Raw genomic sequence first — 14,979 nt, forward strand, 5'->3', positions numbered from 1 at the left:
GAAATGCATTTTATTCTGCTAATAAAAAAGTCAAGCATGGCACCCGATTGTTTTGATCCAACGTGGATTTTCATGAAAATGATACGTGATTGGCTTCATTTGAGGACCCGATTTATAGTCAACTTCCGAATGGACACAGTTCATATCAGAGCGTTGAGGGATCTGAAACACTCAGTTGGAGTGTTTTGTGATGAAATAGTGAAAAACTCACTAGACATCCTTCCCCATTCGGACACTGCTTCTGGAATTTTTTGTAGAATTTTTCGTAGTAGCAACGATAGATTATGGGAAAGTAGTAGGATTGCTTGGGCAGTTTTTCGGCAATTGTGGAAATGTTGGTGAAGTTGAGAAGGCTGCAATGTTATATGAATGGAGTTTGGAAGTGGATCCCGTCTCACCAACCTTACAAACTCTTCCTGGATTTCCAATAGAACAGATGAATTCAATTGCATCTCCGGCATAATTTCAAACTTGCTCATTTTGTACGGAATAGTATTCTTTCCATTGGTATCGATTGGTTTCTGCATGTGAATCAAATAATTCGAATCCATAAAGAACTTCTTCTTATACGAGAAATTGAATGATTCATGAATCCACATCGAGTTGATATTTGTTGGTTTAGTCATCACTTTCCCATAATCCTCTTCATTTACAAACCAAGTGTGCCCGAATATTTCAAGAAAGTTGATATCGTGAATGTCCGCTTTGTTGTAAACCATCATCTCTCGTTTACTGTAGTGAAATGTCAGAATACCGGGATTCTGAGCGTGAAGTGCAGTGAATTCATCAAAGTATGCATCGTATCCACGTGGAAATAAAATGTCATCAATATCAAAAAATGTGATGAACTCCGCTGCTTCCTTGTACTGTAACAGACAATCTGTTTGAGCGCCTGCTTGATTTCTAAGTTCTGAGTTAGAATTCGGCTCCAAAGAAGTATCAGAACCATTCTGGAACTTCATTCTTATCCAGAAATCGAGTGTCACATATCCAAGAAGTTCATATTCCTGCACCAACTCGAAGAATGAGTCGAGCATACTGGTCACATAAATGTGAAGGTGTCCTCCGAAACGACGAGCAACGTGGGAATGAGTGATGAAAAGTTGCCATTGTTCAGCAATAAATTGAGGTGAAATACAAATTATGACTCGAGATGGAGAAGTATTTCTAGGCAGTTTGAATGGGATCTGGAATTAAAAATATAGAAAACAAATCAAAACATGTGACTTACTTCTACTTTGTGCTCTCCATCTGAAATTTCCAGTTTTGTCATTCGAGGTAATACATTAGTGGTTGCCACAATGTTCACAAACCGACAGGCTTCGTTGAGTTGCTCTCTGAAATTATTGTTCAATATTCTATCTCATTTCGTTTTTCACTCACTTGACGAGTTTCGGCACAACGGCCACTGACTGGTTATCTGCATTCGTTGCAATCAATTTCATCTGATGCCTCGTAATATCTCTCATCGTATTTCTATCCAATAGTAAAACCATGGCCACAGCATTGTTCCCTAACGACTTGGAACTCGGATAGTAGTAGGTATTGATAATATATGCATCTGTATTCGAGGCTGAGTCTCCCAAAATGAGAACAGTAATTTTGTGTCGGAAACTAAGATACCAGTTGATAAATCGATCGTCACTTCCTATTAATGAGGGCAGTATAATGAAGAAGATAAGGAACAGTGAAAGAATAGTCAACAGTAATTTCCATTCCTATAATTACATGTTTACATGTTTTAAAGTTTGCATAAAAATAACGCATAAAAATAACGCTTACCTTTCTTTTGAACTTCATTTTCTGATGTGGATGGCAAAAATTGCGGAATACGCCCGTAAATGCCAATGAATGTGAAACAGAGAAAATTAATTAGAAATTTTAAAAGAAAAATGACGGAAAGATTCAGGAAGATGCTTATTTTTGAAAGATAGATTGGATAGATAAATAAATCGGATAAATGTTGCATTGGAACGAACCGAGAGAAAGATTTTGTGACACTTGGGTTACGTTCTGAGTAAGGTTTTTTTCTATCGATTGAAAATAACCAAACTAGTTCCAATAATGCCATCTTTCAGTATACATATTGCTTGGATACTTGGAAGTTGGATTCGTTAGAATATAGGGAACTTATAAATGTATATATAAATCCCTCATATCCAAGAAAATCAGCACTTATGATAATCTCCATACTTGCTACCCCGATATCAACTTAAGAACGCATAAATATTATATTCGGTGCTCCCTTAAAAATACATCAAATCAACGCTCGCAATTTGTTGGAATTTTATCTCAATGTAACGTGTCAGTGACTTGCTCCTTCGTTTCAATAAATAATTAAAAATATATTGTTGGTCACCTGCTGTTGTGAGCTGTTAAGTCTAACTCAAGATGTCTAATTTTTTTACTCACAAAATTTCTCACTCTGGAGATTGCCGCGGTCTGAAATATGAGATAACCATAATTAATTTTTGTGTCTCCTTTCTAGTTTTTGTATTTTTTTATCTTCTACGAATCGTTGTTTTTCTGAAGCAGATAGACATCTTTGTGACGAATGTTTATATCTTCACTCCCCATCTGAAATCTTTTCGTTCAGACTTTGGACGGACACGTTTTCACTTTTTTCAAATATTGTCTGTAGTTTTGTGATCCTATATGAGGGCTTCTGGATGAAGCTTGGAACTTATTTTTGGGTTTACAAAAATAGAAGATTTTATTTAAAGCTCTTTATCACTGTTAAATTATCAGAACCGGCATATTTGAGAGGTATCCAATGTGGCGGGTAGTAGTCGTCGGACTTGAATTCACCGGTTTCCTGAAATTAGATATTTTGCAATCAGTATTTCATGAAAAATCACTCACTAAAATATAATCTTTCGTATACTGAATATCTGTATAGTAGACCCGGTTTCCTTTCGACAAGTATCCCATCCACCATCCGAACGTTGAATGAGCGGCTGAAACGTTTTACAACTGAAGTGTCTGGTTTTCACTTCAAAGTAATCTACCTGAGATGAAAACCACATCACAATTACTTTTCGAGTACAATAAATCATCAGATGGGGAATTCTGAGATACGTAGGCATCTGATGAGGTCGTACCATTCCGAAGATAATCCATAAATTGGAAATCGTCCCCAAAGTATACTGTGGTCATGTGTTTTCGACGGGCTCCTTCTGAAATCATATCTAAATTTTTGAGATTTCTGATACAGTTTTTACCTTGACGTGCCACAAAATTCATTGCGCTTCTAATGAACTTCTCATCTGCAACGTGGAAACCAACTCTCAAGAAATCTCCTCTTCTGACATGGACACACGTCCTGAAAATAAAAATTTCCGGTTTTTCAAGATTCGGTTCTGGGGCTGAAAAACTGTTTCAGATCATTTCCAAAGTTTTTCACGCCTTCCCTCTATTTTATTCGTCGAACATGTTCAAAATCAGATTGTTGATTTTTTCATCGCAGCCGTTTCCGAAGATTTTTAAAAGATTTCAATGTTTATTGCGTATGTCCTTGTTTCTGGTGTCTTATTGGAAGGAACAAGGAATGAGAAAAAGAAGAAGAGATGATCTTTTTTGAATCAAAAATTTTGATTACATGATTTTTTGTGGTCGTTTTTTGAAACTTTGAAAAATGATGTTTAAAAACTCACACGAAAGTAGATCGACTGGATACTGGAAGATAGAAGAAATGATTAGTCGGCATTTTCAAGAAACCAATGAGTTCATTTCTCATTTGGGAAAAGTATTTCCAACTCTGTAATTGATTTTGTTGGAAATAAGTGGAGTAGAGCCAATGCCTATGTCTGGATGTTGGTTATGAGCTTATGAGCTCATGAGCCAGTTATCAAAAAAGTTTACCTGATAATGAGTGCCTTTTAGATGTAGATACTCATCTTGAACATTCTCTAAAACGCTTGGATTCTCGAATGTACAACATTTCGCATGAAAAGTAGTACGTCTGATTGATCTGGGCACCTAAAACTAGTTTTGAGTACTTTGGAATAGACACATGAGCACCACGCAAACAGACTTCGAAAGTAAAAAAAAAACTCACACTCCCATTAATAACTAAAAACTGATTCATCAACCCGGGTATCAATGCATTTGTGTCTTCCCACATCTTCTCGTGATAACAGTCTTCTATGAAAAATATGGGAACTCTCTGGAGTTCTCTTGCGATTGAAAGCACGGATGCCAGCTCGAAGAGATGATTTCCAAGTCTTGATGATGCGGCATAGTTACTGGATATAAACTTCCGAGAAGTTTTGTAATTGACTTGTGCGGGAGGGTACGGTATTCTAAAAGTTTTGAAAGTCAAAACTTGGGACGGAAAAAGAATGCGAACTTACTCTAACGGATCATCTTCATGTATTGCTCGGAGTAGGAACACTGTAAAACATTTAAAATGACTTTTCATAGAAAAAGTATAGAATAAAAAACCCACCTGAATAAACCATAATCATCCAAAAAATAGGGCTTTTGAATGCCTTTTTCGAGTATTTGACAACAAGGAATCCATTATCAGTCTTCGAGGACAACTTGATAATTTCCAGCATTTCATATAGATCGAACAACAAAAAATACAAAGGAATCAATATCCAGAACAACAAATAGCTATGTCATTAAATCAAAAACTGGGAAAACAGATGGACAGAGCGGTAGATCTGATACTATTATTTTCCTTCCTCGTGTATCTTTTAAAATCTGAAGCCTGTCTAAATCTGACGGTATAATCGGAAACCGTTCCCCCCCTCTTTCTCCACGTTTTGACGCACTGAATGTTTAAAAGTGATGAGTGGGAGGAAGCAGGTTCCCGGGGATTGGATGGTCTGGAAAGATTGTTTTTTTACGGTCGGAACTTTGATACTGGAATTTAGGAATAAGTCTACAGTATCAAATCTAAAATTCACAAGAAATGTTCAGGATAATGTTAAAAAACAAACAGTTGCCAAACATTTATTATTTCAAGACTGCGAAACTTCAGTAATTTTGAAAAATTATCAAATGTTGAACTCATTAGTAGTCAGATCGAGTAAATCAGGTGGGATGACGTAACTGATAAAAGCAAGAACCAGGTTATTCAGAAGCTCTAATTTTGAACCAAACAGTTTTCATAATATTGTGTAGAGAGTGCTTTGCAAATCAAGCTGAGCAAACCAAAATTAAGGAGAAAAGAATTTTTAACCGATACAAGAAATCTCCATGAACTCCCTCCTGTGTTCTCAATACCCATCTAAGCAGGTCATCTTGTTTTTTTTTCAGCACACCACACCCTTTCTTCGGGATTATTCCTATAAATCATTTTTTATTTATGTCCTAATCTCTTTTATTCTTTCCGAAAATGCCTCTCAGTCTTTTTAATTTTCAAAAAAGGCATTTTGGAGGAGTGTGTTCGGACCGACACTTCCAGATTGTTGAACAAGCGAAACTACATATAGATTTGCAACAAGATTTTTCATCAAAAAAAACACGGATGACATCTAAATTTAAAACTTCATAGATTCATGATTGAGATTCGGGAAAATTAGGATATGGATCTTCAAACATAAAACATTTAATTAAAATTATTAAAATATGTTTCCGCAAAGCGTGAACAGAGGGTGAATGGAGCTTATAAAAGTGACGTGAAAAAGTTTTATAATTTTATCATTCCTATTTTAACATTCATTTTCAATTTATGCAATGACGAGTGTCAGTAAATGTAAGCTATCTTTATCACATATTTCTTATAAAGACAAGTTCAGACCCAGTAAGCTCAAAATCCATGTTCGTTGACTTTCCAGCTTGTATCTTTCTAAACATGAACACGGTCATTCTCCGTTCTAAATGTGCTGGATTTGGGTCATGGTGAGTTCAGCTACATGATTGAGCTATAAAAAGTATCCTCTGGAATTTCAGGACCGTGAAATTGATTGAAGAAACAATCAACGGAGACACATACTTTCAACCTCAAATAAATTGTCGTTATGAGAATCTACCAAAAACAGTAAACATTCGTTATGAAATGGGCCTTGGTCATGATAATTCTTCGTATGAGAAGACGTGCGAAGGTTGTTCCTACTGGAATACGGATAAGCCTTTGATTGCAAAGAGTCTGAAAATGTTGGATTTGTTGAATCCAGAAAGTGGGCATGTGAAAGAAGATAAATTGATGCTTCATGTCGGAATCCACGTGGAATCGATCCAGTATTCAGATGGCATTTGGAAGTTCAATTTCTACGACAAACTGTTCCCAGAGGAAGAAAGAAAGAATATGATTACGATGGAACGCAAGAAGAAAAACATTCTTTTTTATTCTCACATGAAAGTGTGTCTTTATAATTTGTAGCCAACGTGAGATGATATCTTTCAGCTCATCAAATTTCACACTGAAAACTTCACCGAGAACTTTTCTGACGTTGAAAAACATGTACATACAAAATTCGACTGTTTGGAAAAATGTCTCCAAATCGCTCATGGTGTCCAACTACAACTTACAGGTGAACAAATAAACTGCATTTTTTCTGAAACTGAATTCAACCTTTCAGATTCAGAACTCTTTGGAACTATCAGAATCGCTGATATCTTTGGATTTAAGAACGTCGCTCGTTATTGTGAACGTCGGTTGATTCAAAATTTGAGATGGAAAACTGATGTGTTGAATTCATCTCGAATTGCAATCTCTCACAATCGGGATCGTTTATTGGTTTGTATCTCTTTCCCGTAATCAATTTTTCTAACTTCGATTACAGACACATCTGTTGAAAGATCTGAAGTTTTCGGACTTTTCGAAAGTATTCAAAGTCGAAGACGTTCCAAATATGTCAATGGAATGTATGAAATTGTGCACTAAATTCGTTTTTGATAATGTCGATCGTGGTATTCTAGAATGAACAACTCAGTCTTTGCACAATAAATTATAACTTTATTTAAGTTTTAGATCTCTTTGATTTCTCAGAAAAAATTGTTCATAAACCGCGAATATTCTTGATTAATATCAATCACTCTCCCAACAAATCCTTGAATCCATCCGTCTAGAAAAAGGAGGACGAATATATGGACACCAATAGTCATTCTGAATCGTTGAGTATGTTGAGCAGTGAGCCTGAAAATAACTTTAGAGACTTTACGAAATATTAAGACAGTATATAGTTACCAAGTTTCCTTGAGTGGTTCATCAGTCATCGGGATGATTGTGTGTTTGAATATCTCTTCAACTGTAAGAGTATTACTGTAGAAAATGGTGAATCCAGAGAGGCGAGGAGAGTCATTGAAGAGCATCTTCTGAAAGCGTATAGATTAAAAACTTGCGAAAAATTGAAATTGAAAATTTAAATTTCACCTGCACAGCTCTCCAAACATCTGTCGCCTTCAGTTCTTTCAATTTGATATCGTATCTCCCCAAATGCAGAAAATAGTCTATTGAAACATCCATACGGCTCACAAACATAACTCGTTCCAAGTTTCGCCAATGTTCGGTTCTCACTAGTTTCTCAAAGACTTTAAGAGAAATCGACTCTGTGATACATACTCTTCTCAAAACGTTGGAATCAAACAACGCAAGAGTCTCCAGAAGCTCTTTCCCAACCTGTCCAACCAAAAACCAGCAGACTGATTTTGCCCTGATTTTCAGATCAAAAAGATCATAATTGGCTTCCCGTTTTGATAGAATTGACTGTTTCATTTGATTCAAAAATATAATTTTTGAGTTTTGATAATCAAAACCTTTCAACACCAACTTTCTCACGGATGAAAAAGGACTCTCGAAAAGAGAAAGGAATTCAGAAAAAGAAGAAGTTTTCAACGAACAAGTATCCGGATAGAACTCATCATACTCTTTGATAGAAAACTGAAATGTCGAATCTATTTGTTTTTGGGTACATTGCAGATTCTTCCAAGGGAATGCCTTCGGTATTTGGTAGTTTGAGTTAGAGGTATTCTCTAATTTTACATATTCCAGATAGACTGGGCAACTGTCCACAATCAGCTTTTCGGACGTCGAACATTGGCGAAATCGCGATCTAAAAATGTGATTGCAGGTGGAGGTGTTTTTGAAAAAGTAGCGACTCACCTAGATTTGTAATCCAGAATTTCCACTACGGAAATTTTAAATTGTAAAGGTAAATCTAGCCAGGTTGGCATGAAGATTCAGATATTTGTTACTGAATGTAAAGAGAAACGGACAAACCAGCAACTTTTGTACACAAATACAATAAGGAATAGCAAATACCAATTGATAAGAAAACAGGTTTTGGTCCACTATGACTAACGTGGGTAAATACTTTCTGAGAGATAAATGAAGATATTCTGAGGAAGAAAAACCAAAAATTGTTCATTAGAAAGTGCTCAAAGTAATTATGGTTTACAAACAAGAATATGTCAAAAAGTGGTAACTTGAGTACTCGATCTTGCACTTATATTGGATACAGTGACTTTTCGTTGTCTTCTATCCGATTTCCCAACCATTCCCATGCAAAATTCTCGATAAGGCATTTGAATAGTCAACATAACAATGGTAGAAACAAGTCCATGACAGGAAAAAGTGATATAAACTAAATTATTGACACTTTGAGTGGAGATTCCAAGGATACCAGAGAATACGGAAATGGCAGATGGGATGAGGATGACAAGAAGAGGGAGGGAGACCTGAAATGATTCAAGTCTCAAAGTTTCATCTGAACTAGAAAACCTACCTGAATATACAAGGCTTTCAAGAAAGCCTTTTGCAGTTTTGCGGTGCTCTCCGACATCTTCATTTCCTTCACCACATTCTTCATTTTCATTTTCAACAGGAGCACAATAATCAGTGTTTCTATAACTACAGTAGCCTCCATCGCAATTTGTCTCACAGAAACCCAAGGATTATTCAGAACGAGAACATACACCGGATTACTTGGAGTATCCAACGCTCGGAATTCAGGAAACTCCTTGAATATTATTTCTCTAGCTGATGATTGCTCAGGAACGCTCAGAACAGTTGGAAGATAATAGAGTAGTCCGAGAATGTAGTTAATCGCGAGGAATGGGTAACGAGCATGACGCCACCAGGTGTGTTCCGCGAAGATCAGAAAGTATCGGTTTTCAAATATAGTAATGATTGAGACCGCTACCACTGAAATTGGATAACTTTTAAATTCATAAATGGGAAGTCTTCAAAAACTCACAACAAAAAAGTGTCGAAACCATATAACTTTGCAATGACAGCGGCACCCCAAACTTGATCAAAATCCCATATGGAATACCAGACCAAGTAGATTTTAGTAGGTACGGTTGAGTTAATAAACTGACAGTTAAATCAAGACAAGAACTCCAGAAGTGTAAGTTGAACATGCTCCATTTGACAGATTTCATTGATTCCGGGGTTTGAAAGAGGATACAGAAACCACCGAATAAATGAATTGGAAAAGAGAAGAAACCGATCGTATAGAGCGTCAAGGAGAAGAATTGAGCACTGGCAAAAAAAGATTCCCCGGCTAGCTCTGCCATTTTTTAATCGATTCCAAAAATTTCACCAGTGTTTTTTTTCGGTAAATGTGTTGTCCAAGAGCAACACAATAATTTCTAAATGTCAATTCCGAATTCTGAATTTCAATTTTCACATTTCACCTGTTTGATCAAATGTTTAGGGATCGCGGATCGGTGTAGCCGAAATTTTTTTGAAAACTGATGACGTGATTGGTCAAAAACGATATCTAGATGAACTTAAGAGGTCTGAAACTATCGACCTTTCATGCCCTGAAATGATTGACATATCCGTTGTAACCAAATGGTCACTGCCTGAAATAAGACCTCGCCATGAATCATGTACTTTAATCTGTTTCTATCAAGGAATCATGGATCAGACCTCATGAGTAACTATATGTTTTTTGAAAAAGTCTGACAGGTGGAACATAATCCCAAGAGAAACGACGAATTTGCAGGGTCTCACGAAAAAAACCTAGAATTTGATCTAATGACAGAATTCCATTTTTGTATCACAATATCGAAGTGTGTGTAAGTTAGTCACACATACGCCAGGCACACTTTTTTAAATCAAAAATTTAATCTGTTTCTTTTGAATTTCCACAATAACTATGAATGAATGATTTCGAAACATCTGTAAACTGAAAAAATCGCTTTCAAGAACTTTTTGCATTGTTCAGTACTATTGCATTGTTCTGTACTTTGTTAATTCAGTAAAAGTAACCAGCTTGAAAACATTTATGAAAATTTATTAAAGTCAGTAAGAAACAAATATATAAAGTATACAATCTTTGAGATTTTCATTTCCTACGTATGCGTAGAAAAAAGTCCAGTCGAACTGACAAAACGATCAACTCTTGATGAAAAACAAACTCTTGATTTGCAATATTCTCGATAGGGTTTGTGAACATACATCATTGTCAAATTAGCAAATACTCCGTGCATTGAAATGACAATATATGAAATGTTCATCGTTACTTGACTAGTACTCACAAATATTCCTAAAATAGCAGTTGCCACGTGAGGAAGCAACATAATGAGAGCTGGAATGGCTATCTGCAAAAAACATTTTCAGCAGCCTTTTTTATTTGGCTGTTGGGAAAACTTCTTAAAAACATACCTGAAGATGAAGAGCTCTCAAAAATGTCTTCTGAATACTTATGGAATGTTCAGATAAGTTGAATTTCTTCACTGCTCTCCTCATATATATTTGTACAGGTATGACAAAACCAGTAACCTCAGCAGTGAACATGAGTATGATTGATGCTTCTCTTATTGCATACCAATCATTTTTCTCGTAACTGATAACGTAAATTGGATTCTCTGGATTATCGAACACTCTAGCTTTCGGGTACATCTGGAAGACAGAAGATCGAATCAAGATATTTATTTTGAAAAATCATTGTCAATTACCGTAAACATTCCTTCTCTCCCAGCTATTTGGTCCGGAATTTCAATCAAAGTTGGAATGTAATGGACACTTGCCAGTAAATAGTTCACTATCAAGAATGGATATCTTACACGCCTCCACCATGTATTCTGACCACAAAGTATAAAATAACGATTTTCAAATATGGAAACTATCGAAACGCCCACGACTGAAATTTTCAGATAAAATCACTCAAGTTAAAACATCACTGACATGCCATCATAGTGATTCCAAAGTATAATACAATTCCGGTATCTAATCCAGTGTAATGAATGAGACCCATTAAGAATCCACTAATAGAAGGCGGGGTTAAAAACGGTTGAGTAATAATATTGAGGAATATGTCCATGAAAGTGCTCCAAAAGTACAAATTTAACAAGTTCCATTTTACAGATTTCATTGAGACGGGAGTTTGAAACAGTATACAGTATCCAGCAAATATGTGAATTGGGATAGAAATACATCCGACAACGTAAAGAGTTCTGGAGTAGAATTGTGGAGAAGCGAGAAGGGATACATTCATCCGTAATGTTGGTATGCGGAAATTTTGTGTCTCCAAGACATTTTCAAGTATAGTTATTTGCAGTTCAGCTGCTTATACGTATTCCGGTTTTTTTTTAAACCGTGGTCTGGAAATATTTGAACTGACTACAAAGGCTAGAAAAGCCGTACGAACTTTGCTCTCTGAGAAAACGAGTTGTTCAGATATATCATCTCATGACTCCGTTACTGTGAAGGTACCGGTATTATAATCTGGATTCAAACCAAAGAGATGGATTTGTTTCAGAAGATAATAATAGTTTCAGATAACAGTTTGCACATTTCTCAGAAAAGCGTTCCTGTTTTCCGGCCTCCCTGTTCATCCTGAAATTTTGTTTCACTTACAACGTGATCGAATTTGAGTACATTTTTGGTTAATATCAAGAATGATGTATGCTTTCTGTCTTGATCAAACAGCCTCCTCTTTTAATTGCTATGTTTTGAGTTTGCTTCTCCATTTGTAGTCCTCCATTTTTCTGTTTTCGAGGGAGACGATAAGGTTGTCTGATTTCCTTAATGAGGGGTTACAAATAACAAGTCTCCTCCCTACTTCTCTCTGGTTTAGAATAAACAATACATTCCATCCTAATCTGAGTTTTTGTTGTTTTACTATTCAAAATGAACATGGAAGTATCGTATATCAGTTCTCCCGAATTCTACTCTCTGGCTCTCTATATTCTTGGCTCGATTTCTCTTCCAATCCATTTGTTTGGTGCCTACTGTATCCTATGTCAAACTCCAGACACAATGAAAAGAGTCAAGTGGGTTATGTTCAATTTGCATGCGTGGAGTTGCTCTCTTGATATTTTATTGGGTCTTTTGGGACAACCATTCATAGTACCTCCGGTTTTCGGAGGGGCGCCAATGGGCTTACTGCATCTACTCAATGTGGATCCAGGAATCATGGTTTATATGATGGTAACTCTGATTTTGAGTCAGTAATACTCAAAGTAACTAATGACTATTTTCAACTTTTCAGTGGTCTCTATTTCCACGGGTGCCATTTTCGAAAACCGCTTCTACCTATTGTTCGTTGAGAAAACATGGTGGCGTTTTGCCCGTTACCCATATTACATTATAAATGTCGCACTCGCATTTCTGTATTATGTGCCAACGATGATTGGAATACCAGATCAAACTGAAGCAAGGGAGTGGATTTTCAGGGTGAGAAAATTCCTGGAATAGTTTTCTTCGAATCGTTTAATCTTCAGAAACACCCCGAAGTTCGTCGGTTTGACAGTCCAGAACACCCCATATTTGTGGTAGCTTATGATAGTGTCGCTCGAGATTGGATTGGTATCCGAATGATAGTCAGTACATGTATCGTTGGAATCGAGAGTCTCACATTCTTCTTTTTGCTGAGATTTAAAATGAAAAATGCTACGAAACTCATGACGATGTCTGATAAGACACTAGCAGCGCACAGGGCTTTTATGAAGGCTATCCATATGCAGGCAAGCCAATTTTACTAGGATTGAAGTCATCTAATTTCATTTTAGATTGCTATCCCTGCTTGTATCATAGCAACTCCTCAAATTCTGATCATTTTTATTGGATACTTAAATCTCAATACCCCCGAAATGAATAGTGTTGCCTACATGATGATGTCGATACATGGTGCATCTGCTACACTTATCATGCTATACTGTCATCATCCGTATCGAGAGTTTTGTAAAGAATTGCTACGTGGAAGACTTAGAGTTTTCAATAGATGGACTCCATTCGTTTCGGTTACATCTCACTCTGAAGTTGTACGTTAATCAATTGTTTTTAAATAGTTAAAACGTTTCTCTCCTCAAAAGGGTACCGTAATCCATACATTTATTGAAGACTTTGAATAAAAAAGCTACAGTAATCTTTGAATAAATGATGTGATGTTTCAATCTATTTTGAAAACGAAAAACTTGCAAAACAAGAAAAGGTTACCAAAACGAAATTATACCTTTCCAATTTTCTAATTGTCACATTTTTCTGGTGAGTGCAAAATGTGAGCTGTGAGTGCATTAAGATTCGAAAGAATGTTTGAAAAGATATCAGAACTAGCAGAAGATTGGTAAAGCAATAAAAAGTGATAGATTCCAATTCAAAAAATATTTGTGAAGATCCATTTTCAAATCCTCCAAAGTAGTAACAGTTGATAGTAAATTGTTTATGTTGGGCTTGCAATGTTTAATAGGGTGTGTGGCGACTGGGACTTCATTATTGGGGAGAAATCAACTTTTATCAATAATAAACTTTTAGGAATCAGTCCTTCTTCAAAGACTTATTGTCGAAATAAAAAAGTTCCGACATTTTTTTCACGTCAGAATGCCGACTCAGTAGTAATTTTGCACGGAGTCTGCATTTTGTCGTAAGAAAAAATGTCGAAACTTTTTTTGTTTTGATAATAACAGAATTGGGAAGTCAACATTTAAGAATGTTATTGTTTTCTATTCTTTCTGTATTCTTTTTTCCGTCCTTTTTTTCCCTGTTATGTTTCAGTTATTACAAAAAATAAAGAAGAAAAAGTTTCATGATTATATGGTTCATAGCTGGTCACCAGAGTTCGACGAAACTTAATTCACCTGCTATTCTAATTAAGAAATACATTAATGTCTCGAAAGAAAACCCGTTTCCAGATATTCAGATTACGTTTGATTATAAAAGCTTACTCCGCCATATTATATTTTTCAATAAATTTACTTATTAAAACAACTCAAGTTTTTCCTAGTATGAATAACAAAATTATCGAACCGCAAGTAACAGTTCCACATGCAATTGCTGTAATTTATCTATTTTTTGCAGTTTTTATTTCTTTAATTCTTCTTATATTCGTTTTCCCGTTATATATAGTGGTTAGCATAAAAAATAGAGGAAATGATCGGAAGGTAGAGAAACAACAATAATTAATAGACAGTATTCATTTTCAGATCATTGTCTATACAGTAATTAAGCATTTCTTTAATGCCACTTGCTTATTTTACGCTCTCACGACTTTTTGTGTGACTTATATCTACATTCAATATAATGGCTCCAAAGCAGAAAACGACTATACCTTGAATACCTTGAACAGTTTACCTGGAATAATTGTTATTTGTTTCTTTTTTGTCGGGTCCTTTTTCTTGGTAATCTTTATACAAGCACATAGTTTCATAATCTCTCTATTAGCGATACAGCGTTTTATTATTTTCTATTATCCTCAATTTGAACGAATTGCAAAAGCATCTGGAAAAGAAATAACAATAGTTATATACATGGTCTACAATTGCTTTTTCGCAATTAACATCATCCTTTTAGCATGGTACGGACATCAACTGTGGTACAAATATTACAACGACTGGCCAGAGATTCTCTTTTTGGTGAAATACATGTCATTCTTCGTATTCATTCTTCAGCTTTCAGATATTCTACGCACTTCATAACTTGTTTCTTTTTGCATCCGCTGCTCTTTACATCCCCATCATGATTAGCGTTCGTAAACTAACTCGAATATCCAGCTCAGTTGCAAACATGCCACACAAATACATTCTATATCAAACATTGTTCATAATTGTGTTCAAATCAGTAAGTCGTTTTATATGGAGGTA

At 35.7% G+C, this 14,979-nt stretch overlaps 5 protein-coding genes across 5 annotated transcripts; 2 read left to right on the forward strand and 3 right to left on the reverse strand.

The window, feature by feature from the left end:
- Window positions 1-30: 30 nt before the first annotated feature.
- Window positions 31-4,559, reverse strand: GCK72_019750 (uncharacterized protein; the record flags this gene model as incomplete). Its single annotated transcript, XM_053733203.1, has 14 exons — window positions 31-162; window positions 212-353; window positions 403-1,187; window positions 1,232-1,337; window positions 1,384-1,648; window positions 2,752-2,815; window positions 2,863-2,957; window positions 3,009-3,176; window positions 3,222-3,322; window positions 3,654-3,757; window positions 3,862-3,978; window positions 4,058-4,301; window positions 4,353-4,392; window positions 4,448-4,559. The coding sequence occupies 14 exons, from the start codon at window positions 4,557-4,559 to the stop codon at window positions 31-33; spliced, it is 2,475 nt and encodes an 824-aa protein (XP_053582116.1).
- Window positions 4,560-5,803: 1,244 nt separating this feature from the next.
- Window positions 5,804-6,875, forward strand: GCK72_019751 (uncharacterized protein; the record flags this gene model as incomplete). Its single annotated transcript, XM_053733204.1, has 5 exons — window positions 5,804-5,850; window positions 5,902-6,310; window positions 6,356-6,482; window positions 6,531-6,688; window positions 6,735-6,875. The coding sequence occupies 5 exons, from the start codon at window positions 5,804-5,806 to the stop codon at window positions 6,873-6,875; spliced, it is 882 nt and encodes a 293-aa protein (XP_053582117.1).
- A 61-nt stretch (window positions 6,876-6,936) lies between these two features.
- Window positions 6,937-7,666, reverse strand: GCK72_019752 (uncharacterized protein; the record flags this gene model as incomplete). Its single annotated transcript, XM_003098579.2, has 3 exons — window positions 6,937-7,087; window positions 7,139-7,266; window positions 7,325-7,666. 3 exons carry the CDS (start codon window positions 7,664-7,666, stop codon window positions 6,937-6,939), a joined length of 621 nt encoding a protein of 206 aa, XP_003098627.2.
- A 695-nt stretch (window positions 7,667-8,361) lies between these two features.
- On the reverse strand, window positions 8,362-11,156 carry GCK72_019753 (uncharacterized protein; the record flags this gene model as incomplete). The annotated part of the gene is made up of 6 exons (XM_003098577.2): window positions 8,362-8,628; window positions 8,676-9,094; window positions 10,434-10,500; window positions 10,565-10,801; window positions 10,858-11,042; window positions 11,087-11,156. The coding sequence occupies 6 exons, from the start codon at window positions 11,154-11,156 to the stop codon at window positions 8,362-8,364; spliced, it is 1,245 nt and encodes a 414-aa protein (XP_003098625.2).
- Window positions 11,157-12,031: 875 nt separating this feature from the next.
- On the forward strand, window positions 12,032-13,173 carry GCK72_019754 (uncharacterized protein; the record flags this gene model as incomplete). The annotated part of the gene is made up of 4 exons (XM_053733205.1): window positions 12,032-12,347; window positions 12,393-12,577; window positions 12,625-12,723; window positions 12,913-13,173. The coding sequence occupies 4 exons, from the start codon at window positions 12,032-12,034 to the stop codon at window positions 13,171-13,173; spliced, it is 861 nt and encodes a 286-aa protein (XP_053582118.1).
- Between the last annotated feature and the right edge of the window lie 1,806 nt (window positions 13,174-14,979).

Source organism: Caenorhabditis remanei, chromosome V (assembly GCF_010183535.1).
Source record: "Caenorhabditis remanei strain PX506 chromosome V, whole genome shotgun sequence".
NCBI lineage: Eukaryota > Metazoa > Nematoda > Chromadorea > Rhabditida > Rhabditidae > Caenorhabditis > Caenorhabditis remanei.